Source organism: Ochotona curzoniae, unplaced genomic scaffold (assembly GCF_017591425.1).
Source record: "Ochotona curzoniae isolate NIBS_2020 unplaced genomic scaffold, NIBS_Ocur_1.0 contig_908, whole genome shotgun sequence".
In the NCBI taxonomy this organism is placed as follows: Eukaryota; Metazoa; Chordata; class Mammalia; order Lagomorpha; family Ochotonidae; genus Ochotona; species Ochotona curzoniae.
The window spans coordinates 11,959,444-11,974,284 of record NW_024466607.1 but is presented as its reverse complement, the minus strand read 5'-3'; the positions used below and the strand labels follow the sequence as shown (position 1 = coordinate 11,974,284).

The 14,841-nt window shown below is 45.2% G+C and overlaps 1 protein-coding gene across 3 annotated transcripts in view; it reads left to right on the top strand.

Annotated features, from left to right (window-relative positions):
- The window catches only part of SEC22C (SEC22 homolog C, vesicle trafficking protein), a 33,959-nt gene extending 22,554 nt beyond the window's left edge, over window positions 1-11,405 (top strand). For all 3 annotated transcript variants that reach the window (XM_040994305.1, XM_040994307.1, XM_040994306.1), the window contains exons 4-8: window positions 89-268; window positions 3,400-3,518; window positions 4,671-4,736; window positions 4,828-5,019; window positions 6,902-11,405. In XM_040994305.1, the coding sequence (XP_040850239.1) occupies window positions 89-268; window positions 3,400-3,518; window positions 4,671-4,736; window positions 4,828-5,019; window positions 6,902-7,102 (758 nt within the window). In that variant the 3' untranslated portion in view covers window positions 7,103-11,405. The remainder of the gene's footprint in view (window positions 1-88; window positions 269-3,399; window positions 3,519-4,670; window positions 4,737-4,827; window positions 5,020-6,901) is intronic.
- The last annotated feature ends 3,436 nt before the right edge of the window (window positions 11,406-14,841 follow it).

The following is a 14,841-nucleotide window of genomic DNA, read 5'->3' as shown; positions in this document are numbered from 1 at the left end:
TTTTTTTAAAAAAAGAAATGTGAATTTCATTTTGCTCATAATGTCCATTCCAGTGAAAATACTTAGCTTGTGTCACTCCTTTTTGCAGACAATGTCATTCAGAAAATAAAGTGGCACTTTAATTGCATAACCTCCTCCCAGATGAAAAGCAGCATGGAGAAAATTCAGGAGGAGCTTGAGGTCCAGCCCCCCGTGGTTCTCACTCTGGACGACGTGGATGTGGCAAATGGGGTGGTGAACGGTCACGTGCCGATGCACTTGCAGCCTGGTGAGTGGCCTGCTGCTCTCTGATGTGGAGGAACGCCAACTGGTGTGATGGATTTCAGTTATTGTCAGAGGGACATGGCTTGTTATTAGAAAAATGTCTTGTATCTTAGTGTAGGAGTGAGAGGCATGTTGGAAAAAGTACTTACAAATCCTGTTTCCAAAAGGCTATTTTAATTAATTTGATTGTTATAATGGTTGGTTTAAGGGAAGGCTATTCTTTTTTATTTTTTGAACATTTATTTTATTTGAAGGGCAGAGTTGAAGAGAGAAAGAATCTTCCATATGCTGTTTACTGTGCCTAGATCTCAATGGTTGAGGCTGGGCCAGTCCAAAGCCAGGAACCAGGAGCTCCATCTGGGTCCCATGTGTGTGGTGGCCAAAGCTGTTTCCTAGGCACATGAACAGGGAGCTCAATGGGAAGTGAATCAGCTGGGACTCAAGCTGCAGCTTAACTCACTACAGCACCAGCACTGGCTCCAAAGGGAAGGCTGTTATTGAAGGACATTTAGGAATTGAAAAGTACTCAGGGGCCTTGGCTCAATTGGCTGCCTGCAAGGGCTGGCATCCTAAATGGGCTCCAGTTCGTGTCCTGGCTGCTTCACTTCCCATCTAGCTCCCTGCTATGGCCTGAGACAGCAGAGGATGGGGCCAAAGCCTGGGCCCTGCACCCCTGTGGAAGACGCAGAAGGGCTCTTGGTTCTTGGCTCCTGGCTCCTGGCTTTGAATTGGCTCAGCTCTGGTCATTGTGGCCATTTGGGGAATGAAGCAGGAGATTGAAGAGCTCTCTGTCTCTTCCTTTTCTCTGTAACTGACTTCCCAATTAAAAAAATGTTTTTTTAAAGTGACTTGGCAGGTGTTTTCTTACAAGGTTATAGTCTATACATTTAAATGGTAAAAGGAGATACATTCTCTTTTGTTCAGAAGCACCTACCAAACACTGCAGATTTGTACTGTAGATTGTACATTACACGTATATTATATACACAGGCATTTGATTTGGACGTTTTGGCTACAGTGGTTAAGATACTGCTTGGGACATGTGCATCCATTTCAGAGGTCCTGGGTTCAAATCCCACCTTCCTGCTAATGTGCCCCTTTCGGGGGCAGCAGTGGATGTCTCAAGTAATTGAGTTCCTGCCAGCCACATGGGAGACTCAGATTGATTTTCAAACTCCTGGCTTCAGCCTGACCCAACCCCAAATATTTTAGGCAGTTGGGGGCATGAACCAGTAGCTGAAAGAACTCTGTCTCTGCCTTTCAAATAAATAAATATTTTAGAAATATGTAATTAAAATGAGTCTTGATCTCATCTTGTTAGTTGCAAATCTCCACTGAGAAACCTCCCCTCCCTCACCCTCCCCGTCCTGAACCCTCGCTACCCTACCTTGCTTTATGGGAATGAGGCCTATGGGAAAGAGAGTGGCCAGGGTGAGGGCGTTTCATGCCTCTTTGTCTGGGACCTGGGCAGCTTTCCCTTCCCTGTGGATCTCAGCATCCCCATCTGAGGTCCCAGGTGTTGGTGAATGTGATCCCAGGGCCTGGCCTTCTGTGACTGTCTGGCATTAACATCATTAGTCACTCAGTGCTTAGCACGTAACAGTGCATGCTTTTTTGTGTTCTTGTCTTACAGTTACATATAATTAAACTGATTTAATTAAAGTGGATATTTATTTACATCCTAGGAATGCTGTCCTAGTTTAAGAGCTAAGTCTTCTTCTGAATGATAGAACAGTCTACATAATAACAGTCCAACTATCTTGATTCTGTTATATTTGACTCATTACTTGAATCTTAACAGTGCTGCATTAAAGATGATCACGTTTTTGGTCTAACTTTGGATTTGGATTTTATCCATCTCAGCCCATGAGTTCCTAGATGGGCTATGCAGGCAGTTAATAAGTTGTTCTGATTTGAGTGTGAGTAAACTTAAGTTTTGAAGAAGGTAAACCCATTGCTTGTCTATTGCTACACATAATACAGATAACTAACTTTGTAATGTCTGTTTTTTTTTTAAATGCTTAGACAAGAGGAACAAGTCCAGAAAGTGTCAACCTGCCTGTATTTCTAGGACAGTTTACTGGCGGTTGACTCATTCTATTTTCCTGAGGTTAGAATCTTTCCAGGTAGCATGTTCTGTTCTCACAGGGACTTTGACTTACTTAGTGGGAACTGACATACTAACAGGCTGAAGTTGGGTCGTGGCTAGGGGTGTATGTGTGTGAGTGAAATGGAAGGACAGGAAGGATTTTTTTTTGAAGAGTCCTGCAAGAAGATGAGCAGGGCATCATTTTGTTGTGAAGAGTAGAATCAATTTCAGCAGTTTTGTAAAGTAAGAATGTCGTTTTCATAATTCTGTTAACCACTTAGAGTCTCAATTATCAATATTCCAGCCTTTCCCAATTATTTTAGAATAAAAAAAATGCACTTGGTGTGATTTACTCCAGATGCACAAAACAGCACCAAGTATCGTTCTCGTCATATTAAAGTGAGGGTTAATTTACAACAGAAATACTTTCAGAATTTGACAGCAAGTTTGGAAATGAAGCCATGGGCCTCTCTAGTAGACAGGGAATTGAGGGTTTCCAACTGACGCCCACTGACATTTTTAATTGAGATGATTCTTTATTGCAGAGGCTTATTCTGTATGTATAGGGCATTTAGTAACTTCCCTGGCCTCTACCCACTGGATGCCAATGCCACCTGTCTCTGGTTGTGACAGCCAAAAGTGTCTCTACAGTCATGACCAGATATCTACTACTGCGGGGTAAATCACCCCAAGTTGGGAACTACTTTATTTATTTATTTTTATTATTTTATTATTTCATTTTATGACACGGTTTCATAGACTCTGGGATTCCCCCAACACCAGGGAACTATTTTAAAGAGAAAGGATTATTGAGTCCTTGCCAGAGAGAGGACCTTTCTGGATTTAACTGAAGGCCCAGATCCATCCTGTCCTTCACTTCTTGTCTTTCTTTCCTCTGACTTCTGCTACCCTTAGAATTAGTGCTTTTGTAATTCTGTCTAACATCATGATCCTCTTGCCAGTAGAGCTTGTTTTAGTGTGTCTGCTTGGCTTTGTTTCATGCAGACGTCATTTTCACTAGATGCTGTTTTCTTTCCCTGGAGAAGCTCCCCATGTCCGAATGGAGCCGGTGACCGCCCTGGGCATCCTTTCGCTTGTCCTCAACATCCTGTGTGCTGCTTTGAACCTCATCCGTGGGGTTCACCTTGCAGAACATTCCCTGCAGGTAAGCTGCTCAAGAACAAAATTTCACAGTTTCAATTGACGGACACCTGATCAAAGAAACTATCAGGAATACAATTTATTGATAAGATTATTTTGCTTTCAGGTTTAAATAATTTTCAAGTTCAAATAAAAATTTTTATTTAAATTTTATTTTTTGTACTGAATTAAATGTATAATGAAAGTGTTTTTTTTGTTTTTTTTTGGTGGGCGGGGGTGGGGATCTGTTGTCCTAAGATCCTGCTAGAGTATTGGTAAGAAATGAACAATGTGGTATAAGGACATCAGACTACTCCATGGCCCTGGAGTCCACAGAACTTAAAGCCAGATTATTGACTCAGAGAAGAAACTTGATTCTTGAACTCAAAAGTCAAGGCTCTTTTCCTTAAAGAAAAAAAGATTGTCCCGTAGTCTGACTTGTATGCTACAGATGCACACGTTCTCTGTGACTTTGTTTAAGAATTATATATATTTAAAAGAATGATATGCGTAAGAATTTCCATTGTTGGGTTGCATATCTCAGAGCTACTTTCTGGGATGATAACTTTTTAAAAAGTACAGATATTATCATTAGAGATGGAGCCATGCTCGATGCATCATGGTCACACTCAGGCATGTGGTGGCTGAAGGCTGAAGCTTCGCTGATACTGAACCGCCACAGAGCTGATACAAACGACCTTCTTGGAGAATGGCAGAGGGCTGTGTGCCCAGAGTGGTAACCATGCGTTACCACAACTTATCCTTAATGTGAGCTGTGGTTTCCCCTCCGGTTGGTTATCATTACTCAGAACCAGATACTTAACCATCTGTTTGTGCAACTAGAATAGGCACTTGGCCAACACAAGAAGGTTAAGACACAGTGTCTGCCTCAGGGACCTTTGTGGCACAAAGTAGGATACACTGGCAGCACTAGGAGGTAGCAAGGTCATGGTATTGGTTGATGAGTAGGGTTTTGAGAGGTAAAAGGGCTTGGGGCTCCAGAGATTCATGGGGACAGGAGGGTGCATGGTGTGTCCAGGCTCTGAAAACAATTGTGTGCCAACTCTGACCTTGTGCATAAACAGGGACTTGTAGTTCACTCAACGGGGGATTTGGTACTGTAATGTTTGCTTTCTTCTAAATATTCCTTCCCTTGTGTTCCTCATATTTGTTTTAGGTTGCCCATGAGGAAATTGCAAACATTCTGGCTTTTCTTATTCCTTTTGTAGCCTGCATTTGTCAGGTGGGTGAAACATTGATGTGAAGTCCATGACCTGCTTTTCTTCTCAGAACCATCAGCAAGTTTCTGAGTCCCAATTTTTTGTTCTGTCAAGGTTTCAGTTCAAATCATGGTCCTGATCAAGCCCATTGTGAAAGAACTTGATGCCCCTCCTGCTTTTTACAGAGGAAAAACTTTGGGCTCAAGAGGGAAAAGTCATTTGTTTAAGACCACAGGGCCATTAACTGCAGCAGAAAGAAGCCGAGAGTTTGAATTTGACTCCCCAGAAGGGAAGGATGAGAATGCGGTAGGATTGGCTTGGTCAGGCTAGCATGAGGTCAGATACAGCCCTGTACTTATTGTTGGGATAATTGAGATGTTGAATTGTCCTTCTATAGAGAGAACGTCTGTGTGTTTGTGGTTGTTTAAATGCAGAACTAAATGAAAAATTTTATTTTTATAATTAGTAATAATATTACCTTCCAATTTCACTCTATCTTTTAGGAGATAAGGCAAAAATAAAAGCATGAACTAGAGAAATTTAATAATTGTTTCTTTTCAGATAAGCTGGGTAGCATAGAAAGGGACCTTGCATCTTTGATAGGCAGTTGATTCTCGTGCTCACCTGACTAGTTTTCCTTCGGTGCCCTCCACATGGGCCAGGATCTCCACGCGTTCTTTGCATGCTTAACGTGTTATTTGGTTTTAGTTAAAATTTCTATTCTCAGAGCATTTCCCCCTATTCTTGCCTATATGGAAGACTTCAAGAAGTTTGTGGAAAATGGAATATAAAATATAACTTTACTTTGGTGCAAAACTTGAAATCCCTTTGTGGTTTTTTTCTGTAATATGTATTTTCCTTGAAATTTTGGAAGAGCATTTGCATATCTTAAGAATGTTTTAATTTTGAGAACTACATGATTGTGCAAAGGCAGATTTTTTGATACAAGATTGAAAACACACTTACTCTTTTTTTTTAAGATTTATTTATTTATTTATTGGAAAGTCAGATATACAGAGAAGAGGAGAGACAGAGAGGAAGATCTTCCGTCTGATGATTCACTCCCCAAGTGAGCGAGTGAGTGCAACGGCCAGTGCTATGCCGATCTGAAGCCAGGATCCAGGAACTTCTTCTGGGTCTCCTACATGGGTGCAGGGTCCCAAAGCATTGGGCCGTCCTCGACTGCTTTCCCAGGCTACAAGCAGGGAGCTGGATGGGAAGTGGAGCAGCTGGGATTAGAACCAGCGCCCACATGAAATCCCGGGGTGTTCAAGGCGAGGACCTTTAGCCACTAGGCCACGCCGCTGGGCCCAAAAACACATTTATTCTTTAGAAAAGGGGATTTCCAAAGCCTTGGGCTGAGTGGTTTCCTGAAGCAGGCATCCCATGGCTTCGGGAATATCCGAGCTCCTCCACCATTTCTCAGCTGCTTTCCTCTTGCATATCTCTTCAGCGGGACACTGTCTCCCTTCCACTTGAGTGGTTGTTGGATTACTCCCTGTTCTAGGAATAGGCTCGCTCGCTCTCTCTCTAAAATATTTATTACTTATTTTTATTGGAAAGGCAGATTTACAGAGAAAGATCTTCCATCTGCTGGTTCACTCACCGTATGGCCACAATGGCTGGAACTGAGCCTATCCAATCTGAAGCCAGAAGCTGGGAGCTTCTTCCAGGTCTCCCACACAAGTGCAGGGTCCCAAGGGCACAGCAGGGAGCTGGACGGGAAATGGAACAGCTGGGACATGAATGGGCTCTTTAAAGATTTATTTGTTTTTATTGGAAAGGAAGATTTACAGAGAGAATGAGATACAGAAAGATTTTCCATCCACTGGTTCACTCCCCCAAGTGGCTGCCATGGCCTGAGCTGAGCCGATTCAAAGCCAGGAGCCAGAAGCTCTGGGTCTCCCATGCGGGTGTAGGGTTCCAAGGAATTGAGCCACCCTCTACTGCTTTCCCAGGCCACAAGCAGGGAGCAAGTTGGGAAGTGGGGCAGCTGGGACATGAACTAGAGCCCATGTAGGATCCCAGTTGTACAAGGTGAGGATTTAGCCATTGAACCATCATGCTGAGACCAAGAATGGGCTTTTTTAAAAAACTGCTTTATATTTATTAGAAAGTCAGATATGCAGAGTGAGGGAGAAGAAGAATGTTGTCTCTGACTGGACGTCCTCTTGCGGTCTCATTTCAGTGTTACCTGTACTTGTTCTACAGTCCTGCCAGGACTATGAAGGTCGTGCTCATGCTGCTCTTCATTTGCCTGGGCAACGTGTACCTGCACGGGCTGCGGAACCTCTGGCAGATCCTTTTCCACATCGGAGTGGCTTTTCTGTCTTCCTATCAGATACTGAGCAGGCAGCTCCAGGAGAAGCAGTCGGACTGCGGAGTGTGACGACCACACCAGGCAAGGAGCGGATCCTTGGGTTCCTGTCTAGAACCCAACCGTGTTTCCTTTCAAGCTTCTCAACTGCTCCTTGAGTTTCCTTCCTTGAAGTTTTTTTTCATCCAGCCCAGACTGAGACACCAAGAATGGTGGATTTTTTAACAGAGCCAGTACAAGCTGTAAGTGCACCCAGGACCCAACTTGGTCTCCTGAGGAGCTCGTCCACCTTCGGATGGAAGAGCCTGCGGCTGGCTCGGAAAGAGTGTGATTACAAAGGCCGAATAGAAGTCTTTAGGACACAATAAACCACTAGATTTGCTAATGCTAGTGCTACTAATTGGCAATGGTCTCCGAGGAGCCACTTTACAACCTGAATGTGACTTGGTGAGTTGTTTGTAGAGTCCTACAGGGTGAATTAGAAACTTTAAAATATGGCTCCTACACATCAGCTAGCCACATTTCGTTTACATTTTTTGATAAGTTTGGTTCAGTGTACCTTTGGAATATTTAAATATATTTTTGGATATAAATTGAACTTCACTTAGAGTAAAGACAGACTTAAGCTGAGAAAATGGTCAAGAAATCCGAGTTTAATTTATATATTACCTGTGATGGTAGTGAGACTGTGTAGGTATAGAAATGTTTTGTATTTACATGCCGAATAGGTCTGAATATTTTTATAGTTAATTGAGTAGCCAGTACTGCTGGATTATAGGGTTATAAGTTTGAAGAGAAATGAGAATTTCAGAATTTCTTACAATTGGCCACAAACTGGAGTAGGTGAGTGCTAGGGATTCAGTGATACCTCAGTTGCATGAGTTTCAGTGACAATGAATACTTGGTCCTATATGCCTGTTCCTAGAATTCCCAAATTAATTCCCCCTCTACACCTTTCCCAGGACTCCTGATTATATCAAGGGCCTCACTTTTGGTTTTTATGGACAGAGTTAAGTCACTGTTAATTTTCTAAAGCTTTATAAAATGGACCTCCCATGTACTCTGAAATGTTACTTTCTTTCGTTGTCAAATAATGTTCATCGTGGTCTCCAAAATATGTTTCTGAATAGGATCCCTTTGGTCTCCAGAAATGCCATCCTGAGTCACACCTGGGAAACCACTTTAGGAGTTTGTCCTTTGGAGCATCTTTGGTAGAAGTCTGGAGTTGAAATAGCTCATCCATATTGCGTGGAATACTTTGGGTAGAATTGTGTGGTCTTGATATGTTTTTTAAAATCCCTGTTTTGATGTGGTTTTTTTAAGTGGAAAATTACTTACAGTAGTTTATAAGTAAGTGGGGAGAGCAGGGATGTAGTTTTTAAGAAATTTATTATATTTGGTTATTATTGGTGCGGTATTGTTACTGAGCCACCTTGGTATCATGTTAAGAAAAACAAGTTTATGTGACTGGAAACTGTTGGGGGAATGTTGCCATAGGAACTATTTTCTTATAATAGAAGTTTCTATTTTTAACCAAACATAAAATATCTGGATAGGAAAATTATATTGGCAATATCTGCAGATGTAAACTTCAAAGTTATCTCTCTGTTGGTCTCTCATCTGCATAATTTTCTGCCTACCGAGCAGGTGAATTTTTAGTCTTCTGGGGAGATAGTTTTGAGAAGGTGGTAGAGTAAAATGGAAAACCAAGGAGGGAAGGAGGACAAATTATTTCTGAATAGGAAGTTCACACAGACACTCGCACATACAGCTTTAAAATTAAAAAGCACCTCAAATGTGTCGCTTTTTGCTTTGAGCCTGTGTGGTATTGGTGTGGCCGTGGAGTCATGTAGCACAGATGCTTCAGGGCTCTGAGCCTTAATCACCTTCAGCAAGCAGTGAATACACAAGCCTGGAAAGTGAAGCTTCCTAGTGAACGCTGGTGCCCACTGGAACACACCTTGGTCTGCAGCATCTAACTGTGATTGCAGATTTACTTTTGCAAACAAAAGGAGAAAAAGATGCACATGAGAAACAGCACAGATAATAACCACAAAAGCATTGTTGAACCGAAATCCAGCTACAAGAAACCTCTGGTCTCTGGAAGAGGAGACCGATGACCAAGGTGGAGCCCCATCTAGGGAAATCCCCAAGTTAGGGTCAACCTCTAGGTTTGTGGTCTGCTGCGGAACCCTTGATGTCAGCAAGCTGGCCCCACAGTCCTGAGTTATTCTCAGCCCACAGCCGACTCATTGCTCTTTCCAGAACCTTGGTTTTCCCTGTGAGTTAGCACTGCCTGCCTAACCGACCTCATGGGGCTGGATCTGGGAGCTGAAACCTTGTAGGCGCCTTCTGGCTGTGAGACGCTGCAGGATCTTAAGTGTGGACGTGTGTTAAGTCCTGTGCACTGTCTCAGTGCTGTGGAAATGGGGCTCAGTGCTCTGAGCTGAGGCTTCCCACGCTGGAGCCAAAGCCCATGGAGCGAAGGCAACAAGTAGAATCTGGTTTTCTTTCCCAGGTTAGTCTGATGTGATGAAGGGCGTGTGTTTACTGTGTTCCATGTCCCTGGTGGAAACAGCTGGGACACATCTGGGTACCATTCTTACTCAGTCCCATAGGTCCACTGCCTGCAGAAGCAGGAAGGTGAGACCCAAGGCCCTGGTTTTGCTGTATGGGCTTGCATCCCATTATCATTCTGTGGATGTGCACCAGGGCCCAACATTTCAAAGTTTTTTAGGGTGGTTGAGGCCAAAGGTGTCACAAGAAACTCTGAAATTAAAACATGTGATCCTTTCAGTTGGTCTCACTTTGGGCGCCTCTGATCTTCTGTTGGCGCCTCCCTCTACCCCCATTCTTCACCTCTTTGTACCCCTGCTCCCACACTGCAGCCCTGAAGACAAGGCTTGAAAAGGGGTCTCTGGGTGGGGGCAGGGGGTGAAATCCACCTTGAACTGAATGACTACAATGGGTAGAGGAGCTTCAGAGTGGGAGCTGTTGGCATTGAAGTCCAACTCTCTGACCCACACCAGGTACCAGGTATCTGGGAAGAGGAGAGCTGTGGTTATCAGCACTGCTCAGGGTGAGACACACCAGCTAGTGGCCTGGGCATGGGAAGTGGGGGGGATCCAAGGGGAACAGAGCTAGGGGCTCACTCTGAGATGCCCACTGTTGCCCATTGGCATGTGGGAGTCATATGCTGTGCTTTGATCCAGGGCTGCCTTTTGCTGTTCCGTGCAGACTGTCGGTCACTGTGACATGCTGGACCGTGTTGCTTGTAGTGCAAGGGAGGACAGGCAGGGAGGGGAGGGTTTGCAGCATCCTGTGTGCCCAGCACATCCATGCTTAGACACTGCCCACATGCCACAGGTCCTTCTATGGGTCTGGGAAAGCTGTGCACTGTGTTGATGGTGGAGGAAGGGAGAGTAGATGAGCCCTTGAGGGATGAGGTAGGGGAGCCGATGAAGAGGGGAGCACTGGGTGCAGGAGGACAAAGGCCCTGAGTTCACCTGGGACACACAGGCTCTCCAGCATGTGTCAACACAGGACAGCCGTGTTTGGCCTCCAGGAAAAGGCCTTATACGGCACTGTGGTGTGCACAGCCCCATTCTTTCATTCCAGAAGTATATTGGCCTCCTGCTTCCTAGGCCTAAACCCCTTGGTTCCATGAAGGCTTCCCAGTTGTATGGATTGGACCAAACTTCACAGCTTGTCCTCTACCAAACTAGGTAGGCTCTGGTTGTCCCATGTGGGAGCGGTGATGTCGAGTGTTCGTTGCTGGGGATACCTTGTCGGCAGGGAGCCTGTGGAAAAGGGCTTGTCAGGAAAACCTGGGAATGGCAGGACGTGGAAACATCTGCCAGTGTGTACCGATGGCAGGGCTGTGGCCCCCAAGCACCTTCTGTTTAGGCTAAAATTAAACCTGTTCTGTTCCGCTAACCAGTGCTTTGTACATAATGACCTTCTTTAACCCTTGCAGGAATCTGGAGTTGCTGCACAAGTATTATTTAATGAGCTGTTGAATCGACTTAACTCTCAATATTCTCTTGTGTTTAATAGACATTTGCTACTTACAGCATTAAAGATTGAAACAGATGTAGCCAGGGCAGGCCACTGGGCTACTTACATTGGCGTTGGTGTGGAGTGCTTGCTGGCTGTGCTGTGCAAGCTTCTGGCTGTCTTCATACAATAGGCAGGATGGATTCTGAGTGCATGATGGGTCCTTTTGAACAGACTTTACATGGATGTAAAACCCTAATCCTATGTTAAGGTGTGTAAAGAACATTGTAGAGCTGTTTATATACTATGTATATAAATTTATATAAATTAAGCGAGGTGGCTTCCGAAGTGAGAGAATAAATCTAAGGTGTTCGTTAAATACTCAAGCATGATTGGACTTCTGTGAAAAACTTGGGGCTGCAGAACCTTCGTCCGACTCCACAGGAAGGAGATTGAGAGTCTTCTGGCTCAGTAAGTACTTAAAGTGAGGGTTCTCCTGGCCGCAGAGCTGCCAGCCAAACCAGCAGCCACCACGCTGCCCCGGGAGCCCAGCAGCCTGCCTCCTTGCAGTCTCTGTTCCCTCCCGTTTTGCTGTGTGCCCCTGGGTGGGCACTTTCCTGCTCATACAAGGGCTTTGAGGCCTCTAGTTCCCAGGACCAGTCTGGTCACTGAATGGCCACCAGGAGGTGCACTTGCCAGCCACATCCTCCAGTGCCCAGCCCTGCAGATGGTCCCCTTTGGCAAGGGCCATCCAGTAGCAGCTGATCAAATTCCCAGCAAGGAAGCAAAGGTACCGGCCCCTGGGACCGTCTCCAACACATGGCGAGTGTCTGTACACCTGTCCAGAGTCGGACTCTTTAAAGACGTGAAATAAAATGTCTCTGAGGTTTAGAAGCTGGCAGTGCCTGCAGATAGCGACTAGTTCAGGGTCCTCATTGTGTAGGTGGGCCGGTACTGGAAAGCTAGGGACAGGGCAGCCCAGAGCTCCGTCACCTGGACAGGAACAGGAGCGGCCTGCCACTTGGCAGCGTTCACAGACAAGAAAAAAGGATAGCCCATGAAGATACCCTTTGTATTCCCCTAGCAGGGTTGGGTAAGAACTTCAGACTGCTGAGTCGCCTGCTGTTTCTTTGGGCCAGAGCCCTTGGTATGGGGTAGGGGGTGGAATGCTGCTAGGCATCCTAGGGCAGTGCCAGCACAAAGGAGGTTCGGAGAGGATGGGACCCAGCCTAGCACACCTGACCCAACCGTGAGACAGGTCGGATCAAAGGGTGTTGGCAAAACGTCCGTTGTTCCTTGAAGAACCCGAAGAGTGTCTTGTAGTCTGGGGTAGCAAAGTACTTCACACACAAGAAGTACTTCTTAAGTACTGTTTTACTTATCTAGAAGGCAGAGTGACACAGAGAGTGGGCAGCTGGCTCGGAGTTTCCTTCTGCTGGTGCATTCACCAATTGGGAGCAATAGCCAGGATTAGGCCCGGCTGAAACCGGGACTAGGAGCTTCATCTGGATCTCCTGTGCTTGGGTTATCATCTGCCACCTGCCCGGGAACATGAGCAGGAGGCTGTTTGGGAAGTGGAGGTGTCATGTCTCAAATTGTCTGTTCTGGGAAGCTGGCATTGCACGCCATGATTTAACCAGTTGCACCATAACATTGGTCCCTCAGAAGTATTTCTGGACATTCCAGATGCAATAACTGATGAATTTGACTATGTGTGAATTAGGATTCCAGGAGCAACGTTTCAAGATTGGGAGATGATTTACAATGCCTGAATCGAACAAGAGATTTATAGGGAAGCATGTCAGGGAAGTCAGCAAGGAAGACAGCCACTCCAGAGTGAAAACAGAAGACCATTAAAAGACCAAACCTGAAAAGCCATGATACTTAGGAAGAGATGCAAAACCATCAGGCACACACAGGAGTCTGGGAAAACAGAAAGCTCGGAGGCTCCGAGTGCTAAAGGGGGTAGGGTGTGGACCTCGGGCCTTGCTGGAATGCCCACATGCCATTATTGCACTGCTGAGACAGTCACACCTCTGCTTCCAGTCCAGCTTCCTGCTCCTGTGCCTGGGAGGCAGCAGCTGACGGCCCCAGGGCTTGGGCTCCTGCTGCTCCTCTGGGAGAACTGGCTTGGGTCTGGCCCAGCCCTGTCTATTATGGCATTAGGGTTTTGAACCAGATGGAAAATTCTCTCTTGCCGCCTTTCAAATAAACAAAACAATTGTATTTTTTAAAAAAATGTATTTATTTTTATTAGAAAGGCAGATTTACAGAGACGTAGAAAGATCTTCTATCTGCTGGTTCACTCCCCAAATGACTGTAACAACCAGAGTTGACCCAATCGAAAGCCAGGAGCCAGGAGCTTCTTTCTGGTCTCCCGCATAGCCACAGGATCCCATCCTTTACTGCTTTCCTGGGCCACAAGTAGGGAGCAGGACGGGAAGTAGAGTAGCTGGAACACAAACAGGTGCCCATATGGGATACTGGCAAAGAAAGTAAAGAAGACAGAAAACAGGGACAATGGCCTGGCATAATAGCCTAGTGGCTAATGTCCTTGCCTTGCATCTGCGCTTGGGGAGTGAATCAGTGGACAGAAGATCTTTCTGTCTCTCCTCTCTTTATATCTGCCTTTCCAATAAAGATAATAAATCAACTGTGTAAACATCATCAAAAATAAAATAAAATTTAAAAACATAGGGAAAAGCCCAGAGACAGCCATCAGATCCCTGGGTGGCATGTCTGGCCTCTAGAGCCCCAGGAGAGCAGACTGCTGTTAAAGCAGCCAGATTGTGGGACATGGTGACGGCAGCCCTAAGAGCAACAGAGCTGCCTGTCCAACTCAAGTGGGCACTCACCAAGTGATATTTTTATTTTGTATTTTACTTTTCATGATACAGTTCCATAGGCTCAGGGATTTCCCCTTGCACCATCTGATGGGGAAGTTTCGTGTTTGTCCACATGTCCCGGGAACATTCTTACATGATCCTTGGGGGACATGTAGGTGTTGGTGAAATGATGCTGTGTGCAGACAAGGTGGTCCGACCCTCAGTTGAGCACCGTGAAGCAGGCAGAAGGAACGGGCAGTGTGGATAGAGCTTCAGAACTTCAGAAGACTTCAGTAAACAATAACCTTTGACAAAAAGAATTATTCCTCTAGTTCATACTTCTGATTCTTAACTATTTAATATTTCACTTATTTGAAAAGCACAGAGATTGAGATCTTTCCACTGTCCATTTGGTTCACTCCCTTAAAATGCCTGCAGCAGCCAGGGCTGGGCTAGGCTGAAACCAGGAGTGAGGAGTCCAAGCTGAGTGTTCGTGTGGGAGGCAGGGACGCAAGCACTTGAGCCATCGCCCGCTGCTTCCCAGGGTGCTCCATTAGCCGGAAGCTGGGATGAGGAGCAGAGCTGGGACTCAAACCAAAGGATCCTGATATGGGATATAGACATCTAAGTGACAACTGGCTGAGTAAAATGGCCATTGAAAAAATAACTTTTATATGATTAAAACATATGCACACAAATTATATAAGTAAGGATGCACAAATACATATGTTACACACGTTTGAGTGCTTGTCTACAAGAGGCTAAGAGTGTGGGAGTTAGATTTAGGGACTAGTAAGGACTTAAAGCCAAAAAAAGAAAAAAAAAATAAAAAATAAAAAGTTGCTTTAGTGGAGTCAGCGGCCAGGTCTGAGCTGGATGAGCCTGGAGCACAGGACAATGCGTTTCCTTGGGAGATCTTGCCAGGAGTGCACCCAGCCATGGAGCTGTCCCCAGGCTAGCAGAGAAACCAACCCCGGGGGCAGGTGCTAT